The 19,634-nt window shown below is 45.4% G+C and overlaps 1 protein-coding gene across 2 annotated transcripts in view; it reads left to right on the top strand.

Moving 5' to 3' along the window:
• Positions 1 to 8,390: 8,390 nt before the first annotated feature.
• PLXND1 (plexin D1) overlaps positions 8,391 to 19,634 on the top strand; it is a 133,212-nt gene continuing 121,968 nt past the window's right edge. For both annotated transcript variants that reach the window (XM_038410807.2, XM_043519807.1), the window contains exon 1: positions 8,391 to 12,824. In XM_038410807.2, coding sequence (XP_038266735.1) covers positions 11,493 to 12,824 — 1,332 coding nt within the window. In that variant the 5' untranslated portion in view covers positions 8,391 to 11,492. The remainder of the gene's footprint in view (positions 12,825 to 19,634) is intronic.

Here is a 19,634-nt window from a genome sequence, read left to right as displayed (position 1 = left end):
TGGGTTGGACTCCAGGTAATGGACCATTCCCCTCTCTGTGGCTTAGTCAGTACCTGGTCCTCATTGCTACAGTTGCCAGGGTTCTAATTTATGCCAGCTGTGATGGTTTTGGTGCTGTTGACACCTCTCCACTGGGAACTGACCTTTGGCCATCAACTAATTTCTCATAAGTCACTGAACTACAACTGGGTGGTAACAAATTTTGGTCACTTAAGCAGTCTGGGCTGAACTGTAATCACTGACATAGAGGAGAAAGGTTCCATATCTCATTACGTGTACTCTGAGCCATCCAGTGAAAGGTGTTTTCATAATATAACCTCTGACATACACTTTTGCTCCCATCTCTGTACCTTGTCTAGTGTGACCCAGATATTAGGCATTAATGAATTAAGTAGTGATGAGTTAAAATTTAAAAGCCCAGGACTGGATGGATCAGTGGTCTGATAATGTGATACAGAACCTTTCACCTCTATTGGCCCGATCCTGCTCCAACTAGGAGTTTTGCCACTTAGTTTAGTGGGAGTTGGGGCATGCCCTTCATCGCTGGTTCAAATCTGACCGAAACTGATGGTAACCAAAAGTTGTCACTTCTTGATGGTTATTTGGTGGTCTACGTGAGATGGGTTGGTCTCATTCTACTTCATTGTGAACAGGCCCTTATATCATAGACCCCATTATACTGTGGGTACAGTTCAGCACCCTTCTCACTAATCTCAGCAGAGAGCTGAAGGGACTGAGACTGAGTTACCCGCTCAGCCCCTCCAGAACAGGGGTGAAGCACAATGGGGGAGTGTCACTGCCACCACCCATGCTGCACGTGTTCTGTGCCCAAGCAGCGAATTTGCCTCTATGGAGTGATTGATCTGGCACCTTTTATTAGTAATTACATTAACTTACAGTTAAACATAGGAGACCAGGTGGGTGAGGTAATATCTTTTACTGGATCAATGTCTGTTGATGAAAGAGACAAGCTTTCAAGCGACACAGAGCTCTTCTTCAGGAGCAGCTAAAAAGCATTTGCAGTGTTGTTATTTTAAGTCAGCATTTGTAGGAGAACAAACTTGTGAGCCTTGCAGATTTCAAAAAAAGAAAAACTTAGTTTAGAACTGAAGAAAAACAATTAGTAAATCCATAACCCTTAGGATCATACACATACAATGTTATACATAGGTGCTGTCTTCTAGAAACATCACACTTGAGACATCAGGAAAAAGTCACGGCTCAGCTACGAAGATGGGGAACTAAAACATAAAGGGACAGCATAAAGTTAAAAAACAGATATTTAAAAAAAATTCCTTTATCTGTACAGTCACCAGTTCTTCATATTTTAAAATGGAAAGCTTTTTGACAGTCTAATTTCCTTTTTCACTATTTATGTTGTTTGTTCACCTTTTGTATTTCACTCCCCTTAGAAACTAAATGTAGATTGGTCAATTGCACATTTGACTATAGTTAAACCTGGCAATCAAACTGGCCAGGACTTCATGGGCTGCAGTATGCAGGTTGCCAACACCACAAAGTAATATTTAAATACAGAGAGAGAAAAGTTTTCACTTAAAGGGAGAAAAAAATCATTATTTTTTTTCTATTACTGTTAGGTTTTGTACACCTTTATTATATGGAGGAATGGTTTATTTTAGTTTATTGTAGATACTGACATCCTGCTCATTTCTGAACAGAACGTATACATAAACATACAACCTAAGCTACCTTTGCCTCATTAATTAACATGTTGGATGCACATGTGAAAAACATGCAAACCTTAGTGTCAACAAACGATTCAAAACATTGTTTGTGTCACCAAGGCAATGTCAGGGAAAGGACCAAACTGCTACAATATGTCCAAAAATACGCAGCACTCAATGATACCCTACAAATGACATTAAATGTGAGACAGCTATTAGTGGGAATGTAAAACACATGCTGCTTGGACTAAAAGGTCAAGGATTTATCTTGCAGTTGCAGATAGCAGAGTCTCTCAAGATTAGGAATGAAAACATTTCAAGTTTCCTAGTAAAAATAATGTAGGCACATACATTTACAACTGAAGTACAATAATAATATACTCTGAAAGGGGCTGATCCTGTCCCCTTTCTCAAATAACAGGACTTTTACCTGAGTAAGGACTGCATGATTAGACCTGCGAAGTTAGAGCTTTTTCGCTGTAACAACCAAATTCTGCCTTCACTTGACTTCAGTGGAAGTGGCATGCGCATATCTGAGAGCAGAATTTGGCCCTAAGGCCAAGTTCTGCAAGGTATCTTCAATGGGACCCCAGGTGCTTCAAGTTAGCCATGTGCTTTAGTGCCTTGTTGAATCAGGACCCAAATCAGGAAGCTGTATTTTAAAAAGTTCTTTGACTTTTTGGATCAAAACACTTTTGTGTTTGGAGTGAGAGGCCCAAAGCAAGTAGCTCTAATTATAATTAAACACATTTAGCACTTTTACTTTCAAAGCACTTAAGGAACATTAACTCATGAATCCTCACCAAACCTCTGTGTGATGTGGGTAAGTATAATGATAAAGAAACTCAGGTAAGTCAAATTAGTTTGAATTTACTTTACAGAAAAAGAACAGCATCTATTGTAATAATAACCCCATTGAAGGCTTGATAATTATGTTAGAGAGGGGACTGAATCTATGTCTAGTTTATGCTGCATTTAACACATCTTATTTCAGTCACAAACAGTTCAAATATAAGCTATCAAAAACTGCTGACATATGTTGGCATTAGATAATTGCTGTAATTAGAAATATATAGAATGATTGCAGGTTAGTAAATTTAAAACTGGTGTCTATTTGCTTTGACTAACTTTCACCAATTGGCTGTCTCTTTAAGCATATATTGAGCAACTGCTCATTGTGAAATATGTGAGCATGATCCTGTAGGATTTAATTAGAAAAACTTACCATTGGCATTAGTGGAGAATGTCAGAACAAAAGCCGGCAGGATTAAGCCCCCTGATGTCATTTATGGGCTCTGCGGGTTTTGACAGCACTTAGATTGATCTATGAAGCCTCAGGAGAAATCAGACTTACTTCCAGTACATCCATAGTTTGTTTCAGCTTGATTTGAATTAGAATAGCTTGATTGTCTCCTTAGACTGAAAGCTGGATCTAGGTGAAACTGGGCTGTGAGTTTCTATTAGGAATGCCCTGGCATATGCTGGTTTTGCTTCCTATACAAAGGACCAACACTCACAGGCCACACTCAGTGAAGCTAAAAGGTGCACAGCCTAAGTTAAGATGCAGGACTTGGTCCACAGAGATTGGACCTGATTCTGTTCTGCCCTGAACCCTGTGTAGTCATGTACAGCTTTGCAGAATGGGTGTAAAATGCTGTCAAATCAGAATAGGGTTCTAGGGAATGTTTCCCACCACTGTTGATGCTGGTGCAGCTCCACAGGTGATGGAAATGTGAGGAGTGCTAGTGTGGTAAGGGTCTTGCAGCCACCAGCATTTTTAACTGATGCTTAGGCCTGTGCTGAGCAAGTTTAGACAATATGGCATTAAAAACAACACTGGTACCAGATGCCCTATTTACACTAGCTGTTGCCACCATTGGAGCTCCTCTTACCAGTTACCAATGGAACTCCCCTGGTGTTGGCAATGGGGGACTGTCATGGGGTATCCACCCCACACAGGTGAACAATGGGTTAACAGGGGTCAGAGAGCTCAGTTAGCCCACCTAGTTGCACATGGAGGGTGGGCCAGCCTAATTAATGATGAAAAGCAGCTGGGGAGGGGCTGGCTGGTGATATAAACAGAGGAAGTATAGTACAGCTAGGGGCTGCAAAGAGAAACTTTAGTTATTCTAATGATAGTAGAAGCAAAGAGAGCAGTCAGCCAGAAGGCTCTGGCAGGGTAAGGAGAAGGCTTGGTAGGAAGAAGTCCAGGGAGATAGCAGTAAGGAATTGGGTGTAGTGAATCTTGAGTACTTGTCCTAGGGTCCCTGGGCTGGGACCTACTGCAGAGGTGAAACTGCAGCCTGTGGGCCACTTCCGGCCCATCAGACATTTTTATCTGGCCCTTAAGCTTCTGCTGGGGAGCAGGGTCAGGGGATTGCCCTGCTGCGCCCGCCTGGTGCTCTCCAGCCCCCAATTCATAATTCCCTTGATGAGCACTATCTTCCGGCACACAGAGCCATACTGCGCAGGCGAGACTTCACCACGCTGTTTCCAGGATTGGAACCCTGCCCCTACATAGCAGATCCCTTCTCCCCCTCCCGCCCCCCCAATGCGGCAGCATGACCAATCCCCTCCCGGTCTCCTACAGCCCCACCCTCAAGAGCCTCGAAACCGCCCAGGGGCCACACCCATCCTAGCTAGGATGCTTCTGCCCATGGCGGTGCTTGGTACAACTGCCTTGGTATTACTGCTGGCAGGGTCCCTAGGAGTCTCCAGTACTGCCCCTGTAGAACCCCCTCCCACCACCTCGGTAACATCCCTTATTGAGCCCCCTCCCCCATGCTACCCCATAGAGTCCCTTTCCCACACTGGGCATTCATGGCCCACCATACAATTTCCATTCCCTCAGGCCAAAAAGTTTGCCCACCCCTGCCCTACTGGCTGCTGGCATGGGTGTGTGAAGACCCTGAGAAGAGATATGGGCCACTGGAAGCCCTGAGAAAACCTTTAGGCCCAGAATTAAGAGCAGCAGACTGGATGCAGGGATTGGACATGTAGTTTTTTGTTTTTGTTTTTGCTGGACTTTATTCTAGAAAGGTAGGGACTAAAGTGTGATGTAATTAGGTGGCTGGACCACAGCAGACCATCATTAGATTATTAGAGCAACTGTTGGCAGGGGGCAGTAAACTACATCTGAGCAAATACATGTGAATTGACTACAATAGGTGGTAGGTGCTTATATATACCTTTGGGGAACCTGGGCCTTAGCATCTCTATGCTTCCACATTCCCAGAAGTTTGTATCAGAGCTTGGATTAGAAGCCAGTGTTCCTGACACTCGGGACTTTTGGTAGTAATCATGTTGTACTTGTGCCCAGAGGTCGATTGCAAATGAGACCCCTTTAGGTTGTACATACAAAGAGGAAGACATAGTCCCTGAATGGAAGAGCTCACAACCTAAATAGGCAGGACAATGGAGTATCTTTACTGGTGAAGAACTGAGGCATTGAAAGATTGACTTGCTCAAGCTTACAGAGGAAGCCAGTGGAATTAGCTCTCCAGAGTCTTAGGCTGCTGCTTGATTCACAAGACCATCTTTTTCTTCTCCCCAAAGAACTGTGCTAAGTGATCTTATAACCTATAAAAGTTTTTCTATTGAATTATACTAAAACTTTGAAGATGTCAGGTTTGCCAAATCATGGCACCATTAATTGGGCGGCAGACTTTCACCACCAGAGTCCATTGTTAACACAGGAAATAGTTCCTGGTAACAACCTGTAGTTAGTCAGCTCATCTCAGCAGCCAAAGCACTCTCAATGTATTAGCCTGATGGGTGCTGGAGAGGAGGCTAGAACTGACTCCCTGCATTACATGGTCTGTGATGCTCCATATTGCATTAGGAAAGGCTCATCTTTGAACACCGGGAGGCTTGAGGAAAAAACATGATTCCACTCAGAAAACTTCTCAGGGTCCCAATAAATCACTATCTTGTTCAGAGAAGCAGTGAGGGCCTGCAGCTCAGTGCCATCGGAACCACACTGTTCAGACGTGACTCCTCTACACTCACAGCCACAGCTGCAAGGTATGTTTGCAGCAAACCTTAGCCCACTCTGCTTAGAGGGGAAGATCTATGGCAAGGGATGCTGTCTTACTCTTCTGCCAAGTAGCTAGCACACTGCTGGGGCTACATAAATCATCTATAATAACTAGATGAAATCTGCCTGGCTGCACTGTAAACTGCTACTGCAATACAAATTAATAATAAACTAGAAGCTCAGTTCATGATTGTCCAAAGATTTGCTAAGGATTGCAAATCAATTGTTCTATTTACTGCCTCTCTGTTGTTTCTGAGTGCCTTGAAGTGGATTAGGCTGGTCCTTCACAGATACAATATGTATGAGGAGGCCAATCTCAGCCCCAAAGAGCTTACAATCTAACTACACAAAGACAGGCAAAGGAGAGAGGACCTGGGAGCAGCAGGTAAATATAGTGATCAAGGCCATGTCAGAGACAATTCCTGGGGGTTCATTTTTTTCTTGTTCCATCCCCATTCTCCCTTGTGACCCGCATTCCCCTCCCTACTCCTGCTCTTCTCCTTCTATCAATGAGCCCCCTCTCCCATCATAACCTATAGACACAGAGCAAGGGAGTTCCAAGGCCAGAAGGGACCACTGTGATCATCTAGTCTGACCTCTTTTATCACACAGACCACAGAACTTTCCCAAAATAATTCCAGGAGCAGATCTTTTAGAAAAACACCCCATCTTGATTTAAAAATTGTCAGTGATGGGAATCCAGTATGATTCTTAGTAAATAGTTCCAGTGGATAATTACTCTATTGAAGAGGTATGTCTTGTTTCAATCTGAATTTGTTTAGCTACCTTAGCCAGTCCAAATTAGTCTGTGTGCATGTCGGAGAGGTTGCAGGGGTTAGAGACCTCCCTTGTGGACCATCCTGCCCTCACTGATCAATATAGCTCCTCCTGACACCTTTGGGAGAGTGGAGTGGGGGGGCTTCCAGTGGTAGAATTGGACTAACAAGTTAAAATGTTCACCTTCCTGTGTGAAACACATCAACTTTGAGTGAACTTTTGCTTTGAGCTTGTCTGAGCTGGTGAAACCAAAGGGAGAGGCTCATGTCAAGCTTAAAGGACAGATCAGCATAATACCCCACGCTGCCACCAAAAAAAGAGGAAAAAAAGAAGAAACTGCTGAGTTTTGCATAGATCTACTCACAACACCTCTATCTACCTTTCTCCTTCCCTCCCACATGCACACACCAGGCAACACTTAAATCAGGCTTGGGAAACTGCCAACCATTTCCAGATATGATTTGTATAATAAACAAAAAAAAAAGATTTTTCTGATTTCCAGGTGCTCAGTATATTGAGCTAAGAGCCACCCTCTTAGAATTTCTATCCCTAACACAGTCCCCATGCTAGAGAAGACATGGTGTGAGAGACAAATAGACAACACAGGATGCTGGAGAACTCACTTGATTCTAGGCAGGGGGCACTGTCACATTCAATGACCTGTTATATCTAGAAACCAGCCCCTTTCTTCCCTTCCAAATTGTCAGCTTGGTGGGTTATTTATTTGGGTCTGCTGAGTCAAACCAGTTCATTTCCAACATGTGATGGTGAACCGTCCTCTTGAAGCCAAGCTGTGCTCTGTTAGCTGGCTGCTAAAACCAGGAGAATAAGTAGATGTTTGTACTCAGCGTATTAAAAGGAATAGAGCCTGCTTTTTGACAATGTTGAGTCAATATAACCCAAGTAAGTGCATGAGTAACTCCTGTTCCCTCTATAGAGCAACTGTTTCTGGGTAAATATATTAAAATGTTTTTGAGTTCTTACACATACACCCCCCCTCCTGCCCCCACACAATCTCCCCCGCCCCCATGTCTAAAAAGCTGTTATAGTTAAACCTGCATAAGCATCAAACAGGAAAGGATTCTGGCAGTGGGCAATTGTCCATAGTGGGAGGCATAGGCTGTTTTTTGTTGTTTTTTTCAGACCTTCCTTCCTTTCTGAACAAAGCAGAATAGTAAGAGCTGCATATTAGAGATTAAAACTCCTCTATTAATAGCATTATCCAAACATATTCTCTAGGGATTCCAATTCCACTAATAAAAATGGGCGTGTGTGTGTGTGTGTGTGTGTGTGTGTGTGTGTGAAGCATTTCTGGAAAAAATCAACCTTAAAGCAGCTTATCAGATGATTGTTTCCTGACAACAACAAAAGTGAAATATTTACCAGGTAATCCTGCAAGACCACCAATATTTTGTCTCAAACTGTATCAGTGTAGATAAGTGGTCAGAACAGTAAACTGGGAGTCAGAATGCCTGGGTTCTATTCCTGACAAAGCTAGTGACTGTGTGCCTTTGGACAAGTCACTTTTTCACTTTGGCCTAAATTTTCAAACATTACTAGTTATTTTGGGTGCCTCAAGTTTTGGGTGTCCAATATGAGGTGCTTTAAAAGGGTGATCTCACTTGGAAGGAGACCAGATACTGTGGTGATGAGTGGTGCTATAAAACCCTAAAATATATAGATTATGGGGTTAGATTCCCAAAATGGAGGCATTTAAGTAACTTATCACTTTTGAAAATGTAGACCTCTATGCTTCCTATTCTCCTTCTGTAAAATAGGGATAATGATACTTACCTGGCTCACACTTAAGGCTTAATTTACTAGCATTTATAAAGTCCTTAATGTCCTAGAACGGATGGTGCTAAATTCAATGTGGTGTTATATTTAAAACATGAGTTTATTTCTGGGCAATTAAAGTCACAATAGTATTTTAAAAATTGAAAATAAAAAACCCAAAACAATCTTGGAATCCCATATTTTAAAAAGAACTGATATCCCTAATGGATAGTTACGATTAGCAAGGACAATGAGATAATGAGAAAAGCATTGTATTTAATTCTATGCACATCTTCAGTGGACATGGCATGGCCAGTGCAGTTTTGTATTAATTAGTGCTCTGAAATGGGAGAAAGGGACATGAAAGGGGTGAAGGGAACTGGCAGAAATTAGATTAGACAACAACAGAGGATGTTTCTATCCAGAATACGAGTCATCCAGAATCCCTATCAGCTTCAATGATATGTTGTGTATAAGTGAAAATAACTCAAGTAACATGAGAACAGCCCAGACTCAGGGATGGCTTGGGGCATATAAAGTGGGACACAGAGCCTATCAGCATGAGCTTGCCAGGAGACTAGTGACCAAACAGCAGACCTAACTGCCACCACGTGATCTATGCATGGGAAGGCCACTCCATGCACAGCTCACATCCTTCCCAAGTGGAAGGAGGCTCCACTATAATACATACAAGTTTCCTTTTATTTACCCTTTGGTTTTATTAGGTTGTGCTCAGGTCACATTTTCAAGCTTTTCTTCGGAACCATGAGGGTTAAACACTTTCTTTTTTAGTAAAAGCTAAGATTCTCACACATTCACAGGACTCCAGGAACTGAGGCTTTAAGAAATACAGCAATTATTGTGACATTATAAAAGCGAGTGATACTGCAGCCCTTCCTCTGGCCCAGAGAGGGTGCTCAGCAAGTCTGTGGATCCACAATGGGGAGTGGGCAGACAAGGAGCAGAGCTTGGCACTACCTCATTTCCCCACCAACCCAAGAGAACAGACTGGGAAGACAACCCAGTCCCAGGACAATCTTATTCTCCTTCCCCTGATGGAACAATTAGGGAGAAATCTTGCTGAGTTTTCCTCCCCATTATTGTCCTCCTGTCAGTTTTCCTGAGGGAGAAAACAATTAGCCCATAGCTAGCAATTAGTGGTTATGTGAAATGAGTTTGGTGTGGGTCTCAGTTTCATTTCCCAGAGGACAGGTGCTCACATCACACATACAAACCCTCTCTGTATTGGCAATCTCAGCAGAAAGGGCAACAAATGAAGTGGCAGAAAGATTGAATGCGAAGGCATAGATTCAGCCAATATGGCATACAAATATTTGTTTCTCAAGAATCTGTTTTAATTTAAAAAACAAGTCAGTCAGTCACTCTAGCTGGTATGGATGCACAGTAAACTTCACAAATGCGCACTCAGAGTAACGGATGCAGAGACCTCTACCTGAATCTGCAGAAAGCCTGCAACACTTGTTCTACAAGATATGAACCCTTCATCCCAGTGAGGGGTTAACTCAGATGCCTGGTGATGATAATTTGTGTCAAAATTATTAACTATTTCATTCCACTTGTAAGAGCTTGTCTACATGGCAAAGTTTTACCAGTTATAGTGGTGTAAGTATATAGTAAAATCAATACAATTATGCTGATGTAAACCCTGTAAATCCTTAGTTCAGTATCAGAGCTATTTTTTTACAAATTTCTCTTAAACCTGTCCCCAAGCAACATAATCTACATTCTAAAAAGGCACTTGTACACTGGAATATGTGTCCACATGGGTGTTATGTCAGCTTCACTATATTGGTTTAACCTCACACCCTAGCTAATAGTGGTATAACTTTTCTGTGTAAGAAAAGCCCTCTGAAAGGAGAGGGAGGATCACTGACCTGCACAATTTACTGAGTGATGTCTCACTATGGAACCCAACCTAAATAAACCAAGCACAAGGTGCCTAATGGAGCTCAAAGAACATGTACAATCATAATTTGAACACCTGCACAATTTACTGGGAGCAGCAACTCACCGGAGCAGAGCTTATTTTGTGGGTGAAGGTGGAAGAGTACCACCCCAATCTGATCCCTGCTGAGCTCTCATTCCTAGGTCCTCTTGGATAGGATTCAGGAACATTATCAGAGCAGTGTCAGGGGACACTGTGCTATACTTGCTCTGGGAATAAACAGAAGATTTCAGTCTCTGGGGATGTCAGCCTTTCTTGAACACATTTTAAAGAAGAGCACCCGAATGCAAACCCATCTCCATTGAAATAGAGGGAATTAAAACAAGGAGTGCATGGTGCCAGTGACTGAAATACAGCGGCATTGGAAGAGAGTCCCCCCCCCCCCCCCACATACTTGGAATATTTGTCCATTTAATTTATTCCTGACCCCCAAATCCCAGACAGTCTGACCTCCTCTTCTTTGTTATCCTTTCTTGTACAAGTCTCTTTACGGGGAGTGCAATACTTCAAGAGCAGTGAGAGTTAACCTAATCTGACTGTTGGGGGGGAGGGGAGAAGAGCTCTGGATGGGAGGGGGTTGGCTACAATTAACGTTGTTTGGTTAGGGCTATTTTTACTTTTGGTTGCAGTCTTGCTTTATGTCCGGAGGAGAAAAGTTCTTATCTTGCCTCTCTCCTTCAGTCCCAGTCCCATATTCTGATTAGAAACATGAAAAAACCACAAACACAAGAGTTATTTGTTAGAAGAGGAGCTATCAAGGAACAAGGGCTGCCTCTTTGTGTGGTTGGCTGGTGCAATGCTTGCCTTCCAGCTTTTGGAAAATATCTTTAACTTAATCACATTCACATGACAAACCTCAAATTAAAAAAAAAAAAAAGCCCATGAGTAATGCAGAAAGGAGAGAGGGGAGAAGAGAAGGAGAGAAGTCTGAGAGCAGCCGATCGCTGCACAGGCAGCGCGGAGCTGTCAGAGAGAGAGGAGAGGGTGCAGCCTTTGTAGAGACGAGATCGGGAACAGTTTAACCCCATCCAGTCTCCGGGCTGGCGAGAAGAGAGAGAGAGAGAGAGAGGAAGGTCCAGTAACCAGGCAAGGGCTGCGGATTGCAACGAAAGCTCAGGACTTCCCTCCTGGCGTCACTCAGTGCTGAGGCGTGTTGGCTTCGCAGGAAGCAGGTTTTCCTCCCCTGGCTTTGCAAAGCCCCCTTTCCCGTGGAGCCTCATGCACTCTGCAGAGCTGCAGCCCAGGAGGCAGGATGGCTCCCCGGGAGCGAGGCGCTAAGGGGCTGGCCCCCCTCCTGCTGCTGCTGCTGCTCGCCCTGCTCGGCAGCCCCAACGCCGGCCTGGAGGTGCAGCACAAGTTCCTCTCGCCCACCTTGACCAACAACTTCGCCCTGGATGGGCTGGGCAGCAAGATCTACCTGGCGGCTGTCAACCGGCTCTACCAGCTCTCCGGCCCCAACCTGACGCTGGAGGTGGAGGAGCAGGTGGGCCCGGTGCCGGATAACCCCCTGTGCCACGCGCCCCAGCTGCCCCAGGCCTCCTGCGAGCACCCCAAGGTGCTGACCAACAACTACAACAAGATCCTGCAGCCGGACCCGGAGCAGGGCATCGTGGTGGTGTGCGGCTCCATCTACCAGGGCTTCTGCCAGCTGCGCAGCATGGCCAACATCTCCGCCGTGGCCGTGAGCTTCCCGCCGGGCGGTGCCGGTGCCGGGGGGGACCCGGTGACCGTCTTCCCCAGCATGCTCAACATCGCGGCCAACCACCCCAACGCCTCCACCGTGGGGCTGGTGCTGCGGCCCGCCGGGCCGGCGGGGGGCGGGAGGCCGGACACGCGGCTGCTGGTGGGGGCGACCTACACGGGCTTCGGCAGCCCCTTCTTCCCGCGCAACCAGAGCCTGGAGGACCACCGCTTCGAGAACACGCCCGAGATCGCCATCCGCGCCCTCGACGCCCGCGGCGACCTGGCCAAGCTCTTCACCTTCGACCTCAACCCCTCCGACGACAACATCTTCAAGATCAAGCAGGGGGCCAAGGCCCGCCACAAGCTCAGCTTCGTCCGCGCCTTCCTGCACCCCGCCCCCCCGCCGCGCGGCTCCTACGCCTACCTGGCCCTCAACAGCGAGGCCAACGCCGGCGACAAGGAGAGCCGCTCGCACAGCCTGCTGGCCCGCATCTGCCTGGCCGAGCCCGGCCGCGGCGCCGGCGCCAACGCCAACGCCAGCGCCGGCGCCGGCGAGACCAAGAAGCTGACCGAGTCCTACATCCAGGTGGGGCTGCAGTGCGGGGCCGGGGGCGGCGACGGCTTCACCCGCCTGGTCTCCGTCTTCCCGGCCGCCGCCCCCTTGCGGCTGGGACCCCCGCCGGCGCCGCCCCAGGAGCTGCTCTTCGGGGTCTTCGAGAGAGCCGCCCCGCCGGGGGCCCGCCAGCCCTCGGCCCTCTGCGCCTTCCGCTTCGCCGACATCGAGCGGGGCATCCGGCGGGCCAGGCACTCGTGCTTCGTGGAGCCGGACGCCGGGCTGGTGGCCGTGCTGGACAGCGTGGTGCAGGGCACCGGGCCGGCCTGCGAGAAGAGGAACATCCAGGTAGGGGGCGGGGGGCGGGCCCGGGATCGGCTCAGGGGCGGGGGAGCGGGGGGGTCCCTCCGGTAGGGTGGAGGCAGCCTTGTAACGTTGCCGCTCGTCAGTGGGGAACCCCCCTGCGGAGGGAGCGAGGACCCTTCCCTCCCCCCCCAGGGATGCTGCCGCTCGGGGGTGCTTTCAGGATGGGGGGGGGGATGGAGATGCCCCTCTAATGTTGTAGCTGCTCAGGCTGGTAGGGGTGGGAATAGAGGGGGCCGGCTAATAGAGGAGTCCAGGAGAGCAGAGTTCCAGCATTAGGGGAATCGCTGAGAAAACTTCCTAAGGTGCCCCAGATAATGCGGCAGCTCAGTTTTCTAAGACTGGGGGGGGGGGGGGACACAACCTTCTGGAGTGAGAGAAACTGGGAAGGTCCCCTCGCGGTGCTGCTGTGCAGGGAGCAGGTTGGCCCCTATGGAGGACCAGAGTGCAGAGTTGGGGAACTTCCCCTGCACTGGGGAGAACCCCCAACCCTGAAAAAGGGCAGCCCAGGGGAGCAGATTTTGAAGTGGAGGGCGCAGTAACCACCTGTTGGGGGAGAAATGTCAGGTAATCCGTGTGATGCTGCACTTTGGCGGAACCAAAGAAGTAGGTTTTACATTCGGGAAACCACCTGCTGGGAGAAACCTAGCTGTTTAGTAGGTGAGCGACTGCAAGGCAATCTAGAGCTCTGCAGGACAGGGCTCAACACACCCCAGACCGACTGTGTGGTGAGCCCCTACTGGTATCAAGCACTACATGGACTGGAATGCTTGGCTGGGGCTGGACTTGCCAAGGTCCCAATCTTGAAGTTCTTACTCAGGCAAAACTCTATTAAAGTCAATGTAAGGATTTTAGGATTGGGTCTCAGGTTTGGATTAATAATAACCTTGAAGCTTCATGACTAGCTGGGTAAGCGATAACAGTCCATTAGGCTGAAGTCTGGAGGGGTTAAGAATCTACGGGTCATGGAAGTTAGAGGTGGAAAAGATTTATTAGTTTGTCCCTCAGGATTGTTCCTGTCAATCTGTTCTCCAGTACTTTGTCTAGTCCAGTTTTAAACATCTCACGTGATATGGCTTTCACACCCTGTGTATCTGACAGAAGCATCCTTGGCATAAATGCAAATTTGAGATGGGATTTGGATTGGATCTGAGAACCACTGGACTTTGGGGTGGTGGTGGTGGTTGGAATCAGAGCCAAGAGCCAGACCTGAATGTTGTAACTAGTCTCTATGGGCGTGAGCGTGCACATTGCACCCCATCAAAATCAGTTGCAAAGCTCCACGGACTTCAGTGGTGCAGATCAGTCTCTATTTCTTTCATGGTCTGTCCCAAACCCCAGCACCCGAAACCCCGTCAGACTTTGGGTTTGTGTGGTGGGTGGGGAGAGGGTGTCAGCAACCAAACCCAGACCTCACTCGAGGTTTGCAGCCAAACCCAGACCTCGAGGTTTGCAGTTGAATAAAGCCAAAATTCTGCCTAGGACTGATGTGGGTGTCAGAATTTGTATGTGGATTCTGCACTCCCAGGACCATTTCTGCTTAAATCCATCTCATAGCCTCCTCTGATGAGTGATTCTGGTTTACTTATACTAGACAAAAGGAGTACTTGTGGCACCTTGGAGACTAACAAATTTATTTGAGCATAAGCTTTTGTGAGCTACAGCTCACGAAAGCTTATGCTCAAATAAATTTTGGATGCATTCAGTGGAAAATATTTTCCACTGAATGCATCCGATGAAGTGAGCTGTAGCTCACGAAAGCTTATGCTCCAATAAATTTGTTAGTCTCTAAGGTGCCACAAGTCCTCCTTTTCTTTTTGCGAATACAGACTAACAGGGCTGCGACTCTGAAACCTGTCATTGTACTAGACAATATTTAGGAGGTTGGGGGAAACAGGCTGAGTACAGTGAGCTCCTTTTTTTCCACAAAGATTTACATTCATGCAGTACCCATGTATAAATTTAGGTCCATTGTGAAAGTCAATTGGATTCCTGCTTGGTTTACTATGAAGTCAAACATGCAGTGGTTTTCGCACACATATAACCGCCCCCTCTTTTATCAAGGAGCGTCTTTATTCCCACGTTCCCAGTGAACCAGTGGTGACTCACAGACTTTATTTTTCTCTTTCTTTTCGGTTGTTGCTCTCTGTACAGACACGGAGGGAAGGCAGCTCTCAGAATGTGTGTTCTTCCCACGTCCCTCTGTGTATTCCTGCAGCAGGACAGTGCAGGATGTGTACAGTGCATGGTGAGGGGACACAGGCTGCATTGCATTTGGGCTGCAAGTTTGCCATTGTCACAATTTGTTACCAAGTGGGCATAAATGTTAATAGAGACAAGGTGGGTGGGTAATATATTTTATTGGACCAGCTTTGATGGTGGAAGAGACAAGCTTTTGAGCTTCACAGAGCTCTTCTTCAGGATTGGAAATTAACACGTCTGCCCACTTTATTTTAAGTGGTTTCTTGCAACATGTGTTTACCCCATATGCTTAACAATCTGTCCCACCTTGTAGTTAGCTTTTTACCTTTTCCAGTTCTGAAGATGAGCTCCATGAAGCTCGAAAGTGTGTCTCTCCCATCAACAAAAGTTGGTCCATTAAAAGATATTACCTCACCTGTTGTGTGTCTCTCTCATATCCTGGGACCAATATGGCTACAACAACACTGAAATATAAATTTTAATGCCAGATAAAGATGCCTATATTCCCCTTTAGTAAAAGTCACAAACTATTAAACAATGGAGCTTCTTTAACACTATATCTTTTTTTCTTCCTCTGGGAAAGAGGCACAACTCGGCTCCGTCAGAGATTATAAAAAAGTCTGTTTGATTTCACAGGCAAGACAGAGCACTTGGGTTTGGGCTTCCCTGCTTTACATTGGCAATGATAGAAAGGTTTCCTGTGCATCTGATGAAGTGAGCTGTAGCTCACAAAAGCTTGTGCTCAGATAAATTTGTTAGTCTCTAAGGTGCCATGAGTACTCCTTTTCTTTTTTGCGAATACAGACTAACACGGCTGCTACTCTGAAACCTATGGTAACCAGTGTCTTTGGCAATGGCAGCCCCATGCTATGTTAAAATAGGTAGCCTTAATGCAGTAGTTTGCAGACCAGCTTTAGGGAAGTTGAATGGTTTTCCTCTGTGGCAAAGTACATGCTGCCAGGCATCAGAAATCTGGTAGCCATTGTGGCTTTTAAGTTAATGCCACAAAAAGACTCAGTGCATTAAATGGTGTGGGTCCAGGCCTGAGGCAGTCTTGGCTCCCAGTGAAGTCAGTGGGAGTTGAGGACCTGACTTTCAGATTTGCTGAACACGCCTCCATTTTCGATGATTTCAGCTGATGTGCTGGGTGCTCAGCATTCCTTACAAGGAGGGCCTCAGCACTTTGCAGGGGCATGCCCTGAGTAATGACTGCATGACTAGGCACTGTGATTGAGATTCTCCAAGGGCACTGAGGAGTTAGGTGCCCAACTTCCATTGAAACTCAATGGCAACAAGGCACCTAAACTTCCTCAGCCTCCTTTGAAAATACCAGCCTGTGTGAATAGTACAGGTTTTTCTAATTTAGAGTCACTTGGGGGCAAGAATTAACAATAACGAATAAGCCATCATTTATCAGCACTTAAAATATCTAGTCTTTTTTCTCTGTAAAGCACTTTATAGATATTGATGCCTCCTCTCAATGCTCTGTGAGGCAATTGTGTAAGTAAATTTATTGCTATTCATAGCATGTGAGAACTGAAGCAGAGATTATGAGACTTGCCCTAGTCTGCAGTTGGAGTCAGTGTAAGAGCAAGGATGAAAACTCGGGTTTATAGAGTAAAGCAAGTGACTTCTCTGTAGGGACTGACAAGATCGATCCTTTTTTTTTTTTTTTTTTTTGGTAATTAATTTTTGTATTGAGTCAATGATTGCAGAAATGAATGCTGTACTCAGGGTCATATCTATACATAGCGATGACTAGGAAGATTGTCACTTACATAATGAAAGCATATTAAGAATGGGTGTGTCATTAGAAGTGTGGTTAAACAATGATGTACGTGGCATTGAGGGGTAGGTGCCACAAGGTTCTGAGCCCCCTCAGCTTCTGTTGAAGTCAGTGGGAGTTGAATGTACTCAGCACCTTACAGGATCAAGCTTTTAGAAAAAGTATATTTACACCAGGGGAGCAGTGTAGGTTAGTGATTATAGCATAAGGCTGGGAGTCAGGAGAACAGACTTTTAATCCTGATTCTGACTCTCTGTATATCCTTGAGCAAGTCGCTTCCCTGTGCCTCAATACACTGATCTATAAAATGTTAAAACTCACCTCACTGAGTGTTAAGGATTATGGTTGTGAAGGTGCTTTGTATTCCTTGCATGGAAGGTTCAGCAATACATAAATGCAACATCCTATTAATATTTGTTCCTGCTTAATATTTGTTCATTTCCCATTCACTTGAAGTCCAAATCTCTAGAAATGTTGACCTAGTCTGCTGGAAGCCCTCTTACCTGCCATTTAGTTGCAAGAAGAGCTTTTCAATTTTTCCCCCTTTTTCTTAATCATTAGGATTGTCAACAAGTTAACAAGCTGCTTTTATTTCCAACTCCCAGAGCAACTGTATCAAGATGAGGATTGTAATATAATGTTTCTTTGCACTGAAAAAAAACTTAACACCAATTTCCACCTTCAAGACAATGAAATATTCTAATACATTTTACGTCCCAGCTCTGGGAACTCAGCAGGAAAATATATTACAGCAGCAGCTGGCATAATGTTTTAGCTAAGGGTCTATCCATGTTTCTATTATAAGCTCCACTTTTCAGCAGTTAGTGGGTTCCCAGGTTTTGTTGGTGTTTCTCCCCACCTCCCACATATAATTCAAATGAGTTCAAGTATTTTTTTTAAAGTAGTTCTGTAGATTAGGGTGTGTTTTGTTTTTTTTTTTAAAAATGAGTTTGAAAAAATATGAAATGACTGGTTGATTCATTCCAAACACAGGTTAGGCTAAAGAGAATTTATATTTCAGAACATGTAATGAGTAGTGTTATGGGGGCTGTTGTTTGGAGAGAAATCAAGGGACCCATCCTGCAACCCTTACTCATATGACTAATCCTTTTGAAGTCAGTGGGACTCATGGAGGTAAAGACTGGTTTTGTGAGTAGTGGATTACATGATCAGGCCTTTAGTCTGTATGTTCTTTTGGTGAAGGGACTGTGCTTGTCTGTAAAGCACCATGCACACCTATAGTGCTGTAGAAATAATAATGAATAAATAATATATGTTTGGGGGACAGATGTATTGCCCAGAGAGAAAACTAGACATGTCTAGTGTGGGTAGGTGTTGCTTATGCTTCCTCTACTCAGTACCTCAAATATTATTAGCAGATTTTTTGTTATTTATTATGTTGTTAATATATTATTTATGTTCTGACGGTATGCTCAATGGTCTACAATGGGTTGAAGCCTTTATTCAGCACGGTGCTTATCTTTAAGCCCCTGAGTAGTTCCATTGACTTATTAAGCACAAGCTTAAGTGCTCAGCTGAATTGGGGTCTAAATGGCCAGACAAAATGCCCATGCAGATTCTCTAGATAAGCAGAGGAAGATTAACAGAGTGTTGCTATTATGAGTTTTGTTAATGAAAGGTTCTGTTAAAGCACTTATGAAAGAGGTGGGTTAAGACTGGTAGGTTTAGTGGAAGGCATGTGTTTTAAGGAGGGATTTTGAAACGAAGAGAGAGAGAGAGCAAAACCTGGAACTTCCCCCAAAAGGCTAGTGGGGTAGTTCCAGGTTTGGCTCTCCTGAGCAGAGATTGCCTATCTATAACAACTTTTGTTTTTGTGATAGGGACAATAACTATCCCCTGTGAAGTGCTAGAATGGGACCACCAATGTATTTTCATCACATGTAACCTCAACAGGATTTGAATCCATGACTCCAAAGATGATGATGAATATATGTGCTCTCTTTAGGGGGTACCTTCCACGGTGGGGTGCTGTCAGAGCTTAGCAAACACGGTTAAGTGTAAATGGGTCCATTGCTATATGGGACCAGATTCGATCTCAGGTATGCTGGTGTTAAACCTGAGAAACCCCAGTGGATTTACTCCATATTTACACTATTGTAACAGATCAGATTCTGGACTATTAAATTTGAAGGACCCTTAAACCTCACACCATGTCCCTGGTATGCCTTTTAATTTCCTTTTTGAAAGATAATTAGTTAAGGGCCCAATCCTCCAATGTGCTGAGTACTGTAATTTCACATGGATTTGAGTTGTGGGCACTCAGTAATTCCCAGGAGATGCTCTGCACCTTAGATGATCAACCCCAAAAAAGGATATTAAGGGCATGATATTCTATTGTGGTGTAGCTACTTTACGCTACACAAGGGGCAAGTTGGCCATAAAGCTGGTTTTAATTGGCCTACTGAGAATTACCCTAGTATAAGGGGAATCATCCAAAAGTGTACAGCCAATGTATGGGCTCTTATGTCACTCTCTATCTGTGATGCTGTTATAGCAGGGAGAAGGATGTATGGCTGAGATACCTGTGTCCTACATTCATTCCTGGTTGTGTTTCAAGCCCAAGGGGCTGGAAGTAGGGGTGCTGGGAGGTCTGACAGCACCCCTGGCTTGAATTGGTTTCCATCGTATACAGGGTTGACAGTTTGGTTCAATGGCTCTCAGCACCCCGACTATAAAAATTGTTGTAATGCTACCGTTCAAGGCCTTGGGGGCTGTTTGCAGCAACAGGAAATAGAGCAGCCTCCAGGCTGCTCTAATTCAGTCCTCCTCACAGAAGCAGCAGGATC

The sequence above is a fragment of the Dermochelys coriacea genome, chromosome 7 (assembly GCF_009764565.3).
Source record: "Dermochelys coriacea isolate rDerCor1 chromosome 7, rDerCor1.pri.v4, whole genome shotgun sequence".
NCBI classification, from domain to species: Eukaryota; Metazoa; Chordata; order Testudines; family Dermochelyidae; genus Dermochelys; species Dermochelys coriacea.
This window is presented reverse-complemented; position numbering and strand designations above follow the sequence as displayed.